The sequence below is a fragment of the Haliotis rubra genome, unplaced genomic scaffold (assembly GCF_003918875.1).
Source record: "Haliotis rubra isolate DU_JTF1 unplaced genomic scaffold, ASM391887v1 Scf293, whole genome shotgun sequence".
NCBI classification, from domain to species: Eukaryota; Metazoa; Mollusca; class Gastropoda; order Lepetellida; family Haliotidae; genus Haliotis; species Haliotis rubra.
The window spans coordinates 1041717-1063140 of record NW_025766961.1 but is presented as its reverse complement, the minus strand read 5'-3'; the positions used below and the strand labels follow the sequence as shown (position 1 = coordinate 1063140).

Sequence of the window (21424 nt, the reverse complement as noted above, 5' to 3'; positions counted from 1 at the left end):
GGATAGTCAAGTACTACAGTATGTTATCTAACACTAGCTTGTGATTGTTCAGTGTCATGTAACTCTTATCCCTGGTATTACATGGCTGAACAGTGGTTAGCATGAAGGAAAACATTTTTCCCCATTGTTACTTTTTCCCCATTGTTACTTTTTCCCCATCCTTACTTACTTTCCACAACCTGACAAATCACCTGAACGTATATTCTACCTTAGTAGTTCAACACAAAATGGATCCAAATAAAGTTCCCTTTGTTGATGAAACAGTTCTTACCCTGGCAGTGCTGTGAAGGCCACAAATCCTGCTTTTGAAGCAACGAGTCTGCGTAGGGCATGAAACTGAGCCTCCAAAGCGAGGGCAGGGACAATTGATTGTTCTCCTTCCCTTTCGAGCAGCTTGGAAAGTGTAACATTGATGAGCTTCTCCTTGTTTTGAGCAAACAGACCCTGTCAAACAAACGTATGGTCTGTCATCACAGCTGTTAATGTGGAAGTCATATTTAAGAGAGTAAGCAGGGAGAATAGAAGACGGGGAGTGGTCTCTCCTCAAAAGGCCTCTTAGGGTATGCCTCGACTCATCACATGACCAGTTTAACCAAAATGGCGGAAGCTTAATTTTTATGATTGAGCCTGATTTATTTTCAAGAGCTGAGTACATTTGCTGAGTGTTGTGACAACTTAAAACCTACATGTAGAAGATAATTATGTCACTAATTCTGTCACTTCATTTTAAGTCAAATAATTATTATTCGTGTCAGTATTAGTACAGTAGATTTGTAGTAAAGTTTCAAGTTGGCATGTTGTAGCTCACTGGCTTCCATTCTTGGTACACAGTGAAGAAAGACTAAATTCTATTGATAAAATCTTCTTTCATATATTCGTTCAATTTTTAGAAGGGAAATTTACTTTTTGTTGAAAGGTGTTCGCAAGAATTAGTGATAGTTTCATAATTTAAAAAAATTTGTTAGGGTGTATTTGAAAAACATGACATATCACCGATCTGATCTGATCCGCCCCTGAAATACTATAGGGCGATGTTTGAGTGTTTCCAGTTATTATTCTAAAAACATTCTTTCACATACACCTTTAATTTTTATGAGGGGGAATATCCCTTCAGTAGAAAGGTATTATAATTTTAGAAAAATTGTTAGGGTGTATTTGATGTGTGTTAGAAATATGACATATCGGCGATCTGTTCTGATCCACCATTGATGCCTGTGATGCTTGAGTGTTAGTTCTAAAACTTCTTTCTTTCTTGTTGATCTTAGTATTTGACAAAACTGGAAAGGTCTTTACAAGGCTTTGTGATAGGTTTAAACTTGCTGTATTTGAGGGGTGTGTGACAGTGTCAATTAACATTCTGTCAATGTCCATGCCATCCCACACATGCAGGAAGATATCTGAAGGCTAAATTACTAATGTAAATAGTGTCTCAAAGTAGATTTAAAAATTGACAACTGATGTTAACACATGTGTTCTAGTGATAGTTTTGTGCTCTTTAAAATGTTTGGGGAGGGTTGGCCGGGGTGTATTATTTATTCTTTCATTCATTCACATATGAATTTCTTTCTTTGGTTCTTTTTCTTTATTTCTTACATTCATTCACATATAATTCATGCTCTTAATTCTTGCTATTCATTCATTCATTGTAAAATTTGGAAGATAATTTAGAAATTGAGAGAGGGGCAAGGGGAACTCATAAGCATTCAACCTAAACAGAAAAGCATTGAAACATAGTGAGACATTTTAATTGCGTAACAGATCAATTCAAACATATATCATAATAGCACTGTACACATCTGCGTAAATATTTAAGGAAACATGCATGATCATATTGATAATATATCTTATGCTTGCAAAAAGAACATCTGACAGGGCTCCAATTTGTGCTCTGTTACTTGCAACTACATATAAAGTGTAACCTACCAAGTATTATTCCGATAGTTGCCGACAGTTTCCGACTGATATTATAAACTGGCTGAAGTACTGTTCCACACAACTGAAGTTACGCTGGGAACGAACCAAGTCTCTGTGTGTGTTGGAGCATGATGAGGCACATACTAATTAGTACAAATGGTAGAGAAAGCAAGCAGGTAACCTATCCCTAATGTAGATTATCCCTGGTGCAAGTAAGTTCTTATCTTCAATATCCTCACTACAGGTCCTTTGCACAGCTACTACTTCTGGAGATGGGTCAGGACAGTTAGGCCAAAACAACAGGACCAGTTTTATGACAAGAAATATATTAATTTGAAATGTGGTATAGAGCTGTAACTCAACTTATTACATACTTGGTATTGTGTGAAGATAGCACCAAGGCACTCTTGCTCATAAAGTCTGAAAAATGCGGCTGCTACAAGAGGCTAAATGTTATTCTTGTCAACTTGATTGAGAGGACAGAATCAGTCATGAATATATCTGGGTCAATCTCATTTGTGTTAAATCCCACTTGGTAATGCTAATCAAGAATGAAAATGTATATTTTTATTTGAGTTCTGTGATATATTGTGATGACCTGGTTTCAACTATATAATCATACCCTTTGAAAAGATAAACAATGGAACATTGTTTTAAAAGCTGCAATGAGATGTTTGTAAACAATGCGTGAACTTTAATTCACACAAGACCATGGATATTGTAACATTATCAACAGTGTCAATTATTCTTAAAACACTAACTCTAACCTTGATTTCCTTTTTTCATGAATCTTGTTTTCTGAATCCACAGGTTGATATTGATATGTTTTAAGTCCAAAGATTGTGTTGTTTTCTTCATTTTGGTCTGCCAAATGCTATCCGTGAGAGTTATCTCCCCTAGTTAACAGCTATACAGTATTCCTCTCAAGACAGCAATCATTTTAGCACAAATTTTCAGTTTGAGGGGTTTACCAAAGATAGCCAGATAAGTCTCAACACATGGTGGCTTAAAAAAAACAAGAGCATGTACGTTTCAGCAGAAACATGAGGCAGTCATTCATGTCCAAATAACAGATCCTAACAACCATGACCCTGACATACTCACTGGAGGACAATGAACTGTGTTCCCTCTAACAAACTGCTACAAACTTACATCTTGTGTCACCGCATGCAGCAGTCCACTGTAGGAGATGTTGGCATTGAAGCGAGCCACAGCCTCCTCATATGTCATCCCAACTGTAACATGCAATGAAGAAACTCACAATATGTTACACATAAAAACTCCTACTTGAGTATTCAGTGATCTTGGTTATCAGGTATTGACTAGGAAATTAAGCTCCAGAAACCCTAACAAAAGGAGAATAGTAGGATCTGAGAGCAATACAGCAACATGCACCCATGTGACCTCATTCAATTAATGTGTGCATTTGTTTAAAGTGTGTTTCAGCAAGACAAATCTGGTTACATGACATGCTAATAAGTCTATGGCAGTCATGTAAAAGTCATCCCTGAGTGGACCCTGTTTCCGGCACCTCCTGCACATGCGCACCAGCAACCCAGTGGCTATGCCTCTTCACTCTCTCCATTTTCAACTCATTGCCAAAATTAGTGGAGCGTGGGGATGGTTGGGAGGGAATTGTGTCTATGGATTTGGATTCATATGTACTGTTCATTTTAACTCCTGGGAACTCTTCAATCCTCTTGATGTAGATGAACGGGGTACCACCTCCTTTTTATTCAAAGATTTTGTGGATTTTAAGACGCGCATGGAATTTGATTACTGCTTGTCTATGGTTGATCCATATGTTAAGAATAGGTGGTAAACTTAACAGTATCATATCAGGGGGCATGGACTCTCAGTAGTTGGTTATGGTACAATAACCTCACTTCAACGAGTCTGCGTGATTATGGGCGAGATGAAGATCAACTTCTAACATAATCATGTCATATTTGTCTTCCAAATTTAGGAGTGAGGAGGCATATTTCATCATCATTATAAATATGCACTTCAGCGATTTGGCTCAAGAAAAGCATAATATATGAGATAAGGATGGTTACACTACTTGGAAAGTCATAATCTGCATACATAAACAACAATAATAGATTTCAGAAATGGTCAATACAGCAGGAAACCATGTTATTTATAGCACCTCTATTACCAGATTACACTAAGCAATTACAAACAGAATTCAGAAAATACTTGATACATATTTACCATATAAAGTACTGGCAGTTTCCAGAAATCTCATAAGTAAGAGCTTAAAGGAGAATACGAGTCAATTGCAATAATTTGCTGGGTGAAAGATACAGTCATCAGAAACATATTCCCAAATTTTCAATTAAAAATTATGCATAATTATGTTTTAATAGCGAAAACAGTTTCTGTAAATCTCAGCTTTGGCCATTATGCATATTTCACTGGAACCCACGTGACCTTTCCGCTCGTGACGTCAAATGTGCCTGGAGTCCGCCATATTGCCAAAGACCAAGCGCTACAGTAGTACATATCGTGTTGTTTCTGTCATTTTTGTAAATGGTACGATGGTGTATTATGTTGCCTGGTGATGCACGGAATCATCGAACAATGGAAAGCCACCATTTCTTCCATTTTCCAAATAAAGAGATAGACTTAGGCGGGAGAAATGGTCCGATCATTCCGAGTCGGACATATATGAAAGAGACAAGCACACATGGGGCATACAAATCCCAAAGCTAGGCTGAAGAAGGAAAAATTACCCACGAGATTCATTAATACTCCATCATTCCCTGTTACAGCTGACTGTCAGTGCTATTTTTAACATAAATTAAATCAAGTACGATTGCCAGTCGAATTGCCCCCGCTGCAAATTACCCCAGCAAATTTCATCAAATAGCCCCGGAGTTTTGGTCAAATTGCCCCAGGGGGGTAGTTAAAATGCCCCAATTTATTTAAAATGATTAAATATAGGCCATAAATGCATAGTTTTGTCAACTTTGATATTATGTTCTTCATATAAAAGTATATACATAGTTATGAGTTTACTGATGGAACATTTATCAGAAATATTACTTCTTAATAACTTTTATATGAAGAACATAATATCAAAGTTGACCAAACTATGCATTTACGGCATATATTTAATCATTTAAAATAAATTTGACCAAATTAGAATGAATGACCAAATTTGCTGGGGCATTTTGTAGCTGGTGCAGTTCCACTGGTACCCATGAGATAGATATCAAAATCAGTAAGAGATTTCACATGAGCTTTAAAATGTTTCGCTATGACGTTCTTTTCTGTTTGGAGCCCTAAATGCTGCAGACTACCTGAAACATTGCCAATACAACGGCAAATCATGAAGTACTTGTTGCTTTCATTGTCTTCCATTTTGTCCAATTACACACGTCGGCATCAGACTCGCTATTTGTCAGTAGTGTGTGCCGTGAAAGTTATTCTGTGTTCACATTGGCTGACAAGATGCCATTCTAAGGCTATGGCCGAGTACCATAACTATTTCCATAACCAAACACTGGGGAAACATACATTGTCCTGACAAGTATTTTATAATTCACCTGTTTTCGGGGAATAACTTATCTGCGTCGCGATTATTATCTCTGCTCGACCAGGCTGAGGTGTGGAGACTTGCTACGTTATTTGACACAAAAGGAACTGCATTCACATTGCAAAAAATATATTTCTTAGGGACTTGTCATATACTTATAGGGGTGGGTTTTCTGGTTGGAACTGTATCACATTTTGCTGTCAAATAGTATTCTTGTTAAAAGATATAGTATATTTTAAAATTTATTTTGACTGAAGCGGTGCCTCCGTTTCGCTTGATTCTTCTTCTTCATCTTCAGTGGAAGATTGTCTTGCAAGATGTAAAATCGGATCGTATTGATACGGTCTAATATCCATTTCAGAAATGACATCAGGAACACCTTTTACTGCTTCAGAATCCATGGACACTGTTAAGTTGTGAGGTAAAATCAGAGGCAGCCATCAGCAACAGGCACATATGACGTCATGTCACGTGATACCCCCTCTGCTCATTGACTGTCAGGTGTTTCCGTAAGAGGCGGAAATACGAGTACGTTTTTTGTGTTTTTATTGCTATTTTACAAACTTTTTGATCAAGTTTAATCATGGAAGGTGACTTTTAGAATATCCTTTACAATATATCAAAAGTTTTGTTTTCGTTCGGATTCTCCTTTAAAGGACATTGAACTTTAAAATTTTGTTGTTCAAGATCTTTCATATGATAGCAACCTTGACATCTGACATAGAGACATTCCCATACTCATGGCAGAATGTGATGAACGTGGACTGTAGTTGAAATGTGTTTTAGAATACATGGGCACAAAGACACTCCAGCCATAGAAAGATGGATTTCACTGGTATCTACTCCTGAAATGCTTTGATCATACCTGGTGGTGACTGGATGTGCTTCATGTGCTGGGACTCCACCTCCTCATCTACTGGCACAGTGAAGGGGCCTAGAAACACAAATGTACACTCACTCATCATTACATAGTGACTTGGTTGGGATGTGCTATATTAAAACATTACCCCCCAAACCTGTATGCATTTAATGATATGCTTATGGTTTTCATATGTCATTGAATGACCTGAAAGTTTATTCACATAACAGAAGCAAAACAAAAAACAAACAAAAAACAGAGGATTAATCACAAGCCAAGTCTTAGTGAAAAAGGCTCAACAAATTAATGTGACAGGGTTGATATTTCCCATATTAAAACAAATTTGTGATGAATCAAATTTTCAAATTTTTACACTACTGTTTCCCTTTGAAGACACATATTAACATCAAAAACATATAGAGGTTCCATGGATTATTTAGATAATAACTGGACTTTTAATAATGGTAACAACAATGATTCTGCATCAGAAATTTAGCTTTCATGTGCAGCAGTGCAAAATCAAATTTGCTTACTTATATCCTTAGAGTATCACATGTTTTCAAGTCATAAGCTTCTGTCACAAATACTTAAATGATAAAATATTTTACTTCATATAAGTCTCCACATATCAGATAGAATCTCTGAGAGTTCAGGTGAGAGAACAGTTTCTAAAACATAGTGGAAATAGCTTGCAGAAAATAGTCATGATGTCAATATCATGAAGATCCATATTGCAAACATTAGACATCCTCAGCTTCTTAAAATGAAACAATTTTGAGTATAGAGTGCACACAAGCATAGAGCATGTCTCCTTCTAGAAGAGTCAGCATTTTACATTAAAACAAAACATTCAAGTATTATGAGCAGAAAAATACGTTCATCAGATCATACGTTTTCAGGCATCAAAAGTTTTCGGACAGCAGTATTTACTTGTGACAAGATATATTGCTTCACACAGACATCATAAAAATAAATCCAAATTATATCTGAAACTATCATTTTATCAGGAATAATATATTCCAGTACTGTGTTCTTTTAGTCACAAGTTTTAATGTTAAAAATGAAATGATGCATTGAACTCTGGTACAGCTGATAACATTGACTGCATATTTTCATGTATGGAACTATTTGACAAGTCACCTACAAGGCTTTTGTGCTCTTGATCGCCAAAACATTATAATGACAAGTTACGGCCAAACTGCAACAAACATGACTTTCAACAAATCAAAGTAAGGCATTTATGATAAAAGTATCAATTTTCAGTCAACTAAAATTTTAAAAATAGTTATTTGGTGTACTGCCAAGAACTGCACACAGGATGTTGTTGACTTAAAGATGTGTTACAGCTGGATAGCGCCTCATGCCCAAGGATTTCATATAGTGTGTGAGTGAGTATGGTTTAATGCAGCTTTTAGCAATATTCCAGCCATATCACGGTGGGGGACACCAGAAATGGGCTTCATACATTGTACCCGTGGGGAATCGAACCCGGGTCTTCAGCGTGACGAGTGAATGCTTTAACCATTAGATTACCCCACCGCCCTGATTTCATATAGGCAACTACTACAAACATGAACAAGCATTGTCACTAAGGTGACATAATCCCCTGCCGCTAATTATCAAATCAAATTTAAAAAGTAATGAAAGTGAAGGTCGTAATTTAAGATGAAGTTAAATGTAAACAAAAACACGACGAGTCAACCTCTCTTGATATCTTGCTCTGTAGTTGTTCAAATGCACAAATATTTTCAAGACTCACTTTGACCTTGACATGAATGTGTTAGTGCATGAAATATGCAAAATTAGAAATAAAGAAATTGCTTATTCAAAAACATTCAAGGGAAGTCTATGAAGAAAATCCAGTGAACTGTTCTTGAGATATCTCGCTGACAATCTTAACATGCAGTTTAAGATGTTGAAATCTTCCAAGTGTCACCGTGACCTTGAAAATAATGTGAAGGTCACCAAAATCAACTGGAACTTGCACCTTCCCATGATGAAGCTTGGTGTCAAATATGAAGAAAGTCCAGTGAATGGTTCTTGAGATATCTCGCTGACAATCTTTACATGCAGGTTGACATGCTGAAATCTTTAAAGTGTCGCTGTGACCTTAACAATTAGGTGAAGGTCACCAAAATCGACTGGGCCCTGTGCCTTCCCTCGATAAAGCTTGGTGTTGAATATGAAGAAAATCCAGTGAACGGTCCTTGAGATATCTCGCTGACAAGGGTAAAACGTTAAAGTCCCCTTGTGAGCTTGAAATGAAGGTCAAGGTCACCATATCTGACTGGGACCTTTCTTTTACTGTGATGAACCTAGGTACCAAATATGAAAAGAATCCAGTCAACGGTTCTTAACATATTCCAATTCCAATACGTACAGACGGACGGACGGAGCCTAATACTATATCCCCCGCTTCGCGCTATACGCGCGGCGGGGGTAACAATAACTCAGTTTAATTCCTTCAGTAATAAACATTACTGAAGCACTCGAAAATTGCTGTTTTTAAAAGAGTTTAAGATTTATTAAGTAACAACAATAACAATGATGATGATGATGATGGTGGTGATGATGATAATGATCATGATGATTTAAGAAACATATATTCTGATGTAATTATAGCCAGCTGCTCAGCTTATCTTTGAAATATACATTTCTACATATGGTTTAAGAATCGTAAATGGGATATTTTTTTCCCTTGAATCGGCAGTTAAAATAACATTTTTTCAGTTGTAATAAGTTAATAAGTTCTAAAACAGCTTAACAAGAACGACCTCTAACTGAAGAATTCATGGCATGTCCTATCAATGACTTTGTGTACAAGGTGTCTACCAGTTGCCTGAACTTTCATGTGACCTTGATGCCATAAATACACAGAATGACCCAAGAAACGTCAAGCCAAGATATCCACAGTGAAATGAAATGTATGCACAATGTTCAAGATTAAATTTGATTAGAAGCTATCCACATCAAACGTTCCAAACCGGAGTTGAATAGGGACCAGGGTGTCTTCCTTCCCAATGCTTGGTGCATTAACTAATTTCCCTCCAACAATGGTGTTTACCAAAACATGCTGTACATCCCATTGCCTAATTTCTATTATTGTACATCTCAATCACCTAATCTCTATCACTGTATATCCGTTACTGGCTTCCATCTAAGGTCATTCACTCTATGTAAACATGTTCTACAAACAGTATGTATTTAACTTAATCCACTCACCAATCTGTTGTAATAACAACTCTGTGGCTTCCTGTACATACTATAATGTAATTTTCTGAATAAAATTGATATTTTATACTTATCCTGACTCATGCTCTTTTGCTTGTCTTCTTCTTCTTGTGAACATAGTGGAACACTTGTATTTCCCTAATTGAAGCTCCCTTCAATGTAAAATCACTAATTAGTACTCACCACGAGTTACTTCCCTTTCCAAATGCGCGGGAAAGGAGGCGCCACCTCTTCCCACATGGTTCCCTCTCTCCTGTATAACGAGCCCAACACTTGAATTTACAGGGAAATCCAAAGTGTTATGTGGGGAGGATGGGAGGGCTTACCTCATGAGTCCGGATAAGTATAAAATATCAATTTTATTCAGAAAATTACATATTTTTTCTTATCCTGATTCATGCTCTTTTGCTTGTAGAATCCTACAGAAACAGAGGAGGAAAAACAGAATACTTTGGATTTCAATAATTAGTGATTTATATATGTAATAACCCCCTACGGGAACTTCATAATGGCACTGTAATTAAGATAATTCCTGCTGCTATAATACATAAGTTCTACCAGCTGCCATAGATGGGGGTACTACAATATTTAGATAATATGATAATAAAAATCATAGTATAAAAGCAACTCCAAGTGGAGAAGCGACCCAATGTACATGTAACATCAATACTGGGCTTAAGACTAATGTAGACTTAAGATATGTATATAATTAGCAGAAAACTCCGTAGAGTTATAAGCTAGATAATACTGGTATGATATATACAGAATAATCTCGTGAAACTATGTCTCATCGTCTACAAGGGACTGTCAACTGCTGTGCGAGGACCATGGGACCGAAATGGTGAATACCTGAGACGTCCTCGGTGGTGATATCTCTCAGATAGTGGTTAGCAAACACCATGTCAGATTTCCAAAAGCAGCCCTCCATGATGGTATTCAACGAGCAATTTCCGTGTAGAGCGAGTGTCGAAGCCAGTGCTCTGATTTCATGGGGATTAGATGCTCTTGGAGGGTCGAGTCCTGCAGCCTTGTAGGCACGAAGTATGACAGTTCTGATCCATATCGATATGGTGGTACGAGAGACTTCGGTCTGAGTCGCTGTCGATAGAGGGATGAATAACCGCTTGAGTTGTCGTCGCCTCGTTTTGGATTGTTGTAGATAGATTTTGAGTGCTCTCATTGGGCATAATGATAGGTCAAGCGTATCATGAGGTCCGAGAATTGAGGAAAGTGCAGGGACATGGAATAATCTGTCTGGTTGACCTGGCAATTGATTCTTGGCGATAAAGTCCCATCGCAGTCCCATATGCACTATGTTTTGATTGTCATCGAAACGTGTTCTCTCATAATCTAGAGCGTGAATTTCTGACATCCTGGCTGCCGTTGCTAGGGATAACAGGAACAATGTTTTCTGTGTCAGAAATTCAAATGATGTTGATTCCAGTGGTTCATAGGCCTCACTTGTGAGGTGTTGGAGCACTATATTTAGATCCCATGCTGGAGCGCGAAATCTCTGTTTCTGGTCCTCCAATCGGAATGAACGTAGCAAGGCCAGTAACTCTGGCATTTTCGTTTACTTGACACCCGTTCTCATAGTTATCACTGAACTTAGAGCTGCAGGATATGTTGACAATGTCGAGCCTTTTAGACGTTTAGTTTGTCGTAGGTAACAAAGGTAGTCAGCCACTTGTGGATGTGTAGCATTCCTAGCTGTAAATCCCTTTTTAACAGCGTAAGTCTCAAAACTATGCCACTTGTCGTCATACAAGTTGCGCGTAGAATTGCGTAAAGCAAGCGTGACTGCTTTTGCCGCTCTGGCTGAATAACCTCTCTTGTTTAGACACACTTTAATACAGTCCATACGTGAAGTTGGAATGTTTCTGGGTTCCCGTGCGCTTGTTTGGTGCGAGGATGTATTAGTAGATTCGAGCGCTTTGGTAGTTGTAGTATTGGTTGTCCAATTCCTTGAATTAGCATGGGAAACCACGTTCTCGCTGGCCAGTAGGGCGCGACCAAAATCGGTTGGAGGCTCTGAGTTTGTCTGATTTTCTGTAACACCTTTGGAATTAGCGCTGGCAGCGGAAACGCGTACGCGTTGAGGCCTTCCCAGGATATGCTTAGTGGCGTCAGTTGCCCACGCTTGTGGATCCGGGACTGGTGATACAAATGTTGTTAGATGATTGTTGAAGCGAGTGGCGAATAGGTCTACTAGCGGAGCTCCTATTTCCTTGATAATCTGTGCAAAGATTTCTGTATGGAGCATCCATTCTGTCGGTGACGGTAGATGTGGCCGAGAGAGTGCGTCTGCTAGTACATTCTTGGCTCCAGGAATGTGACATGCTCTGACATGTATGTTGAGATTGTCGATTAGATCGAACAGTTGAAAGCATAGAGTCAATAGGTTCAATGATCTCGTTGAGCCTTGTTTGTTTACATAAAACGCCACTGTTGAGTTGTCGGTGTGAATCATTAGATGCGCATTCTGTAGAATGGTGCTCCAATGTAGTAGGGCGTTGATTACTGCTTTCATTTCTAGCATGTTTATGTGCAGCTTGCTCTCTTGCTGGTTCCATAACCCTGATGCCGTCCGGTTGGCGAGATGAGCTCCCCAACCTTGGAGCGACGCGTCTACATAGAGATGGGTTTTGAATTCCGGCTCTGTTAAATAGATGCCTTCGCAGACATTCGACCTCCTGGTCCACCATAGTAGATGAGGTCTGATGTGCTTCGGTAGACTGAATAGTTGTAGGTCGTTGAGATGAGCGTTGATGAGGACCTGTAACGGACGTAACTGTAGTCTGCCTCTGACTGTCATGTCTTGGGCTGACGTGAGGCGACCCAACAGACTCTGCCATTGTCGTAGTGGTAGCGGAGAGAGTAAGGCTTGTGGGATGGTCTGTTGGATCTTGAGCCATCGGTCCTCTGGTACGACGATACGGTTCAGTGTCGTGAGAAATCGAATGCCTAGAAATTGCAGATTTTGCGTAGGTTCTAGGTCCGACTTGAGTAGATTTACTAACCATCCTAGCTGCGTTAGTAGCTCGATGATGAAGTTTAACTGTAGTTTGAGGCGGTGTGGATCTTGATCTACTTGAATCCCGTCGTCGAGGTAGAACGCACTGCGTAGCCCTAGATGATGTAGGTAAGTGACGATAGGTTTCGTTACTCTTGTGAATAACCAGGGGGCCGATGATATTCCAAATGGGAGTACTTTCCATTGGTAATGCAAGCCTGTCTAGTGTAAACCGTAGGTATTTCCTGGATTCGGGATGTATCGGGATATGTAGATAAGCATCCTGCAGATCTATACTGGCCATGTAGTCCATGGGACGAATTAGGTGCCGTAGTTGAGGTAGATGTATCATGCGAAACGTTGGCGGTTTGCGTAGATAATCTCCGTTGAACGTGCTCATGTTGTAGATGAGTCGGAACTTTTCCTTGGAGTTTTTCTTGGGCACTAGGAAAACTGGGGAGTAGAAGCCTGGTTCGATGTTTACTTGATCCAGTACTTCTATGGCCTGCTTGGTTAGGAGAGATAAAACAGCTTCTCGTAACTTTGGTAGTTGTTGAGCCTGAAAGTCGAACTTGTGAGGGTTGACTGTAAGCGGAGGCGTGGCCTGTAGTTGGATTCAATATCCGTGTTGTAGGATGTTGGAGACATAAGGATCCTGTAGCATTCCCCAGTTCTCCCAGTGCAGTTGAAGGCGTCCACCCACTTGTGATGGTTGTACTGGAACGGCGGGGGGTGGAAGACTCCAGTCGTTCCGAACCCGTCCTTCATCGTTTATAGTTGCGGGAGCCTCTGGGTGCCCTGCCTCTTCCTGATCCTCCCCTGTAGTTGCCATATGGCCAACGAAAGGAATCTTTTCCTCCTCTTGAACCGGCCATCTTCCTGTCCCGTGCTTTCTGTAAGCCAGTAAACTTTGATCTTCCTGAATATCTCTGTGATGTCCATCAACTTTATCATAAGGACTTCCCTTGAATCCTTGGTGACTTCTTTAGAGACTTTATCTATTCCTCCAGCAAAGATTGATGACGTAGACCACGGGGCTGTGTAGAGTGAAGATGTGAACTGTTCACCCCAACTGCAGGAAGCGAGGAGACCTTGACGACGAGCCAGAGTTAGCACTGCGGATACTGATGTTAGATGATCCGTTAAAAACTGCTGGTCCTTCTTCTGTATAAGGAGGGCGGAGTATATCATTCTGTCGTCTTCTGATGTAGAACCTCGAAATCTGGTGATGAGAGTTTCATTAATCGTTCTTGATCTGTTAAGGCCGAAGAACATTCTTCTTGTCATGGTTTCAATCTGAGCCAGCTTGCGGTCGTCTATCTTATAGTTCTTAGTCTTGGCATCGTTGATGACTTTGAAGTTATCGTCGATTTCTTGTGCCTTGAAAAATGGGTCCATATTATGGGTTGAGAACTTTTTGGCGTTGAACTGTGGTAAGTGCGGCGCCTGGGCTTTAGTGGCTTTATGGAAGGCTGAGTCCAGATTCTGTGAGACCGCTGCTATCGGATCGATCGGAGGTAGGGTGATCGTATCTGCGTCGTCCTCCCTCATGAGATAGGTGTGGGCCGGGTTACCGTTCTTGGAAGGTGAAGATAGGTCCAGGTTGTTAACCATCCAGTAGCGTATTTCTGCGTCCAAGAAAATGATGCCTCCATCATCTTCTGTAACGGGATCGCTGATAAGAGGTTGATGCTCTTCCGATGGTGACTGAGGTGGAGACCTGTATACTTGTACAGCTCTGCAGGGTGACGTCAACGGAGACCTGTCTGGGGACTTCCGTGAAGACTTGTGAGGCGAACGATGTGGTGATCTGTGAGGAGATTGACAAGGTGAATGACGAGGAGATCGACGTGGCGAAGGGCCTGACGAGCTGCGTCTGTATAGTGACCTTCGCGGAGATCTACGTGGTGAACGGTGATAGCTTTGCGAAGCTCTTGGGGAATCTCTCGATGACCTTCTAGACGAAGATGACTTGGAGCCTGTAACTGGTGCCCTTCGCGAAGCTTCATCTGAGTCTGGTCCTGGGGAGTGACGACTTGACTTTCGCGAAGGCCTTCGTTGGAGCTGGGGGTCCGAGTCTGAGTCCGGGGAAGAGAGGATCTTCCTTCGCGAACCTCTACATGAGTGTTGATCGGAGTCCGAGGTAGGTGACGATGTAGGTGTCCTTTGCGAAGGCCTTCGCGAAGGCTGAACATCTGGGTCCTTCACAGAGATGGGCTGTGATGTCCTTCGCGCAGGTGGGTTCTTCGCGATGACTTGGTAGCAGCCGCTACATTGACGAGAGGTCCCTCTGGGGTGACGTCTACGTTGGAGCCTTCGTGAAGGCTCAGGATCTGGGCTGGTTGTCTCTCCAGTCTGTAGCGGTCTTCCATCATCTTCATAATCTGAAGAACCAGGTCGTCTGGGACGGACTGCGAAAGATGTAGTTGCTGCCCTATCTGCGTTGGTAGCGACGGGACCCTCAGGAAGATCGTCAGACATCAGCGTTGGTACATCAGGCTGCATGTAGATCTGCGCTGACGTCACTGTTGCCGACACCGGTCGTTTCTTGTGATGCAAATCAGGTAAGATGATCGGCTGATCATCATACAGGCCCAGTTCTGCGGCGGGAACAATCTCAGCTGAGAAAGTCCTAGTAGACTTCGTCGATTTCCCCTTGGAGGTAGACGCTGCCCTGGGGGTGCGGAGTCTGCGTTGTGTTGAAGTAGAAGCCCTCTTAGTCTTTGGCTGAGACGACGGGATGTCTGGGGATGCAGGACGCTTCTTGGAGACGGCGGACTGCGTCCAACGCCTCTCCTCCGAGGGTAACTCTAGCGGAACACCAGACGGGAGGGGGTCGTCCGACAGCAGTTGACTGGCGAGGGGTTCAGATGTATCAGCCATGGCTAGACTCTGCTTACGTGACCTATCTGCTGCGCGTCTCAAGACGCAAAGTAAATATTTGTCAAAAGCAGAATTAGACAATTTATTACAGTAACTGCAACATGAAGAAAATGAGCATGGTGCAGTACAGCTAGGGCATATTAAATCCGGATCAGCAGCAGAAAAACGTAACCTGCAAACAGTACAGATTTTCATCAATGTAAACTACTGAACAATCACGGCGTCCCCGTGAATAAACAGCAGAAATACGAATAAATATCAATACATGATTGTTGAAGGATACTAGCTAAACCTCTATAGATGACTAAAAGAGGTAACTAAATAAGAATAATCAAAGGATATAGTGTGTAGGGAGACACAGGCGCTCTCACATCCTGCTCACTGGGCGAAGAAGGAGAGAGTGAACCATGTGGGAAGAGGTGGCGCCTCCTTTCCCGCGCATTTGGAAAGGGAAGTAACTCGTGGTGAGTACTAATTAGTGATTTTACATTGAAGGGAGCTTCAATTAGGGAAATACAAGTGTTCCACTATGTTCGCAAGAAGAAGAAGACAAGAAAAATTTTTACATTTGTAAAAACAACTCTGTGGCTTCATGTACATACTATATATACGTTTGTAAAAACAACTCTGTGGCTTCCTGTACATACTATATATACGTTTGTAAAAACAACTCTGTGGCTTCCTGTACATACTATATATACGTTTGTAAAAACAACTCTGTGGCTTCCTGTACATACTATATATACGTTTGTAAAAACAACTCTGTGGCTTCATGTACATACTATATATACGTTTGTAAAAACAACTCTGTGGCTTCATGTACATACTATATATACGTTTGTAAAAACAACTCTGTGGCTTCATGTACATACTATATATACGTTTGTAAAAACAACTCTGTGGCTTCATGTACATACTATATATCGTTTGTAAAACAACTCTGTGGCTTCATATGTACATTCTATATATATCGTTTGTAAAAACACTCTGTGGCTTCATGTACATACTATATATCGTTTGTAAAAACAACTCTGTGGCTTCATGTACATACTATATATCGCTTGTAATAACAACTCTGTGGCTTCATGTACATACTATATATACGTTTGTAATAACAACTCTGTGGCTTCCTGTACATACTATATATACGTTTGTAATAACAACTCTGTGGCTTCCTGTACATACTATATATACGTTTGTAAAAACACTCTGTGGCTTCATGTACATACTATATGTACGTTTGTAATAACAACTCTGTGGCTTCCTGTACATACTATATATACGTTTGTAATAACAACTCTGTGGCTTCATGTACATACTATATATACGTTTGTAAAAACAACTCTGTGGCTTCATGTACATAATATATATACGTTTGTAAAAACAACTCTGTGGCTTCATGTACATACTATATATACGTTTGTAAAAACAACTCTGTGGCTTCATGTACATACTATATATACGTTTGTAAAAACAACTCTGTGGCTTCCTGTAAGTACTATATATAAGTTTGTAAAAACAACTCTGTGGCTTCCTGTACATACTATATATACGTTTGTAAAAACAACTCTGTGGCTTCATGTACATACTATATATACGTTTGTAATAACAACTCTGTGGCTTCCTGTAAGTACTATATATACGTTTGTAAAAACAACTCTGTGGCTTCATGTACATACTATATATACGTTTGTAAAAACACTCTGTGGCTTCATGTACATACTATATATATCGTTTGTAATAACAACTCTGTGGCTTCCTGTACATACTATATATACGTTTGTAAAAACAACTCTGTGGCTTCCTGTAAGTACTATATATACGTTTGTAAAAACAACTCTGTGGCTTCCTGTACATACTATATATACGTTTGTAAAAACAACTCTGTGGCTTCATGTACATACTATATATACGTTTGTAATAACAACTCTGTGGCTTCCTGTAAGTACTATATATACGTTTGTAAAAACAACTCTGTGGCTTCATGTACATACTATATATACGTTTGTAAAAACACTCTGTGGCTTCATGTACATACTATATATACGTTTGTAAAAACAACTCTGTGGCTTCATGTACATTCTATATATACGTTTGTAAAAACACTCTGTGGCTTCATGTACATACTATATATACGTTTGTAAAACAACTCTGTGGCTTCATGTACATACTATATATCACGTTTGTAAAACAACTCTGTGGTGTACATACTATATATACGTTTGTAAAACAACTCTGTGGCTTCATACATAATATATATCGTTTGTAAAAACACTCTGTGGCTTCATGTACATACTATATATATACGTTTGTAAAAACAACTCTGTGGCTTCATGTACATAATATATATACGTTTGTAAAAACACTCTGTGGCTTCATGTACATACTATATATACGTTTGTAAAAACAACTCTGTGGCTTCATGTACATACTATATATACGTTTGTAATAACAACTCTGTGGCTTCCTGTACATACTATATATACGTTTGTAAAAACAACTCTGTGGCTTCCTGTACATACTATATATACGTTTGTAAAAACACTCTGTGGCTTCATGTACATACTATATATACGTTTGTAAAAACAACTCTGTGGCTTCATGTACATACTATATATACGTTTGTAAAAACACTCTGTGGCTTCATGTACATACTATATATATCGTTTGTAAAACAACTCTGTGGCTTCATGTACATACTATATATACGTTTGTAAAAACAACTCTGTGGCTTCATGCTTCATGTACATACTATACGTTTGTAAAATATGTAGCTTTGTACATACTATATATACATTTGTAAAACAACTCTGTGGCTTCATGTACATACTATATATACGTTTGTAAAAACAACTCTGTGGCTTCCTGTACATACTATATATACGTTTGTAAAAACAACTCTGTGGCTTCCTGTACATACTATATATACGTTTGTAAAAACAACTCTGTGGCTTCCTGTACATACTATATAACTCGTTTGTAAAAAACAACTCTGTGGCTTCCTGTACATACTATATATGCGTTTGTAAAAACAACTCTGTGGCTTCCTGTACATACTATATATACGTTTGTAAAAACAACTCTGTGGCTTCCTGTACATACTATATATACGTTTGTAAAAACAACTCTGTGGTTTCATGTACATACTATATATACGTTTGTAAAAACAACTCTGTGGCTTCATGTACATTCTATATATACGTTTGTAATAACAACTCTGTGGCTTCATGTACATACTATATGTTTGTAAAAACAACTCTGTGGCTACCTGTACATACTATATATACCTCTGTAACTACTCACTGTCATTCACCTGATGAAGGGGCAAGTATTAGCCCAGAAAGGTTGTGTGTAAATAATAAAGAAGTTGCACATCCATATCAAGTGTGTTGTATTGATTAGATTTAGATAAATGTTTTGAAACTGGTAGCTCTATACATGTATCATTACATTACTGAAAGATTATCAGACCAAGTGCAAAATAAACAACATGTTGGATAGGGATGAAATGGTACGCTCTTACCACGGTACGGTATGTATTGCAATGCAAAGCCTTCGGTTTGGTCCGTTATATGAGATATGATCATAATGCAGAAATTTGACAAGACCCAAACCTTACATTGTTTAATAACACGGAAAGAATAACCATAATCTTTGTTATTTTGAATGAACAAACTGTCATTTCATGACTAGATAGAAGAACTAAACTATCACTGGAACCTAGGAGCTCACAGCTGTGTGGCAAAATATCAAGTAGCCAAGTATGATTAAAAGTTACTTACGTCACATCAACATTTACTGTAGTGAAATCACCACATCACAGAAATGTTCATGGTTTAAAACAACAATACACAAATCAGATCTTGTCGATTGTGACTGTTGATGACATATCATAGATAAATATATTAAACAAATTAACACAACCCAGTTGTCGTGACAGTTACAGTCTGTGTTCTAAATAATTATCTATCTCTCGTTTCAGTCGGTTAAACATTTTACTTTCACACATTCCCCATTCCCGAATTTTGTTTTATTCAGTTTTCAGACTCATTCAAAATATCTTTCAAAGTTCACTCAGAAATGTAATTCTCCTTTTTGAAAAAAAAAAAAAATCTTCCAGCTTGATAGTGCTGCTTTCTCTTTTTATTGGTTGTTAAATGTTCATTAATCTGTTACAGCTTGTAATGAGATGAACTTAAGGCTTAAGAACTGTGATAGGAAAGCCACCAAATGCATACCCATATAATTGCAGTCATCCCTTGCCATAACAGGGGTCTTGGGGTCCATGGATGATGGAATAAAGGCCAAGCAAAATCATATTTTCCATGGACATAACAGAACTGCTATTTCGTGTATTGTGCCCAGTCAAAACTATATTGTATCATCAGAGGTGATTTACTTTGTAATCGAAAATAGGTATGTGTACAGGAAACCTGCAATCAAACATCACTAGACATGATAATTCAGTTGTCCCTCCTGAAATGCTACCTGTTATTCAAGTAAGCCGGAAATAGCAATAAGCTGTGTACACATGTTTTGCTCCAATCTACCGATGAATCAGTTAAAAATGATCTGAAAATATAACATAAAAAAATTTCTATTCCATTACCAGAATAATTTATATCTTAAACAGTTATTTTAACAGAGCTATTATATATTGCTATCGTATTGGTATTATGCATGTTTTCTACGAACATATTTTACATAAAAACTAACATAGGCTTAGTACTTTGTGTTACGTGGCTGGATACATTTTACATATGAGACAGTTTGACAAGTCACTGTTGACTTTCCGGGGTACCTGCCACTTTGATTTTAAAAACAAAATGTTGGCAATTAATTGTGAAATGTGACTTCAATGAGTCAATAACGTGGGTCTTGGGGTCCATGGATGCCGAGGCAGTAATTAGTTCGGGATTGCTGAGAATAATGTGAAACTGGTGCTATCGCGGTAGGCGCGAAAAGCAGACCCTCACAAACATGGTAAGCGGAAGTGGTGAAACTTAAGTGATATGTCTGTTTGTTAGGAATTAACGTAGAAAATGTGTTTATAATCAAATATGTGTCTGATGACATAAATTTGAATGTAACCCCAAAATCATTCCATGTAGATATTTGTATGTATGGCTTATTTTTTTTTAAATTTAAGAGATAATACTTATGTACAATGACTGAATATAGTCATGCCTGTGTAATGTAATATTAAAGTACACATGCACCATCATACAAAAATATCAGATACAATTCACGACGAAATTCACACTTAACAATGCTTTCACATTTCGCGCACCGCATCAGCTCCCGGCCGTACTGAAGTACATGAATGCAGCCTTATTGGCTTAATACGATATAGATTTGAGTACATATGAAATGAAAGTACAATGCAGGCTTATAAGTGTGATTTTCAGACATGTAGTGCCAGACTTGATTTACCGATTGCAAAACGTCAACAAGACGACAAAACATGACCTGAAAACGATCAGCTGATTCCACCGCCTCGCATCGAATGTCCATTTCGTGATTCATTAATGCAATATAAGCAGTCATGGGTTACCCCAGTGTATCATGGAATCACGGAACAAATTTAGCTAAACCTGTAGAGGTTTCCAATTCTTTGAAGAGAACAGTCCTTGGGGTACATATATGCATTTTCTGATGGCTGAAAATGTCATGTGACAGTTGTATCAATGTTTTAATAAAAATATTGTACAATAAATAAAAATTTTTTATATTATAAAATATTGACCCCCATAAATGGAGTTACCTCCCTGCTACACATGCGCAGCCAACCAGGTAAGCACCTAGGCCCGTATCATCATTCCTTCTGCTGAATAAATCAGTGAACAGAATTGCGGGGAGGTGGGTGGCCCTACCCCAAAGGACGATTCTCTTCAAAGAATTGGAAACCTCTACAGGTTTAGCTAATTCTTTTTCATAGAGATCATCCTTGGGGTACATATATGCATTAACTCAGACTCCCAAA

The 21424-nt window shown here is 39.0% G+C and overlaps 1 protein-coding gene across 1 annotated transcript in view; it reads right to left on the bottom strand.

The window, feature by feature from the left end:
• Window positions 1-21424, bottom strand: part of LOC124282143 (dnaJ homolog subfamily C member 13-like) — a 303611-nt gene that overhangs the window by 185520 nt on the left and 96667 nt on the right. The window contains 3 exon segments of the mRNA XM_046718113.1: window positions 272-444; window positions 3067-3149; window positions 6321-6412. Coding sequence (XP_046574069.1) covers window positions 272-444; window positions 3067-3149; window positions 6321-6412 — 348 coding nt within the window.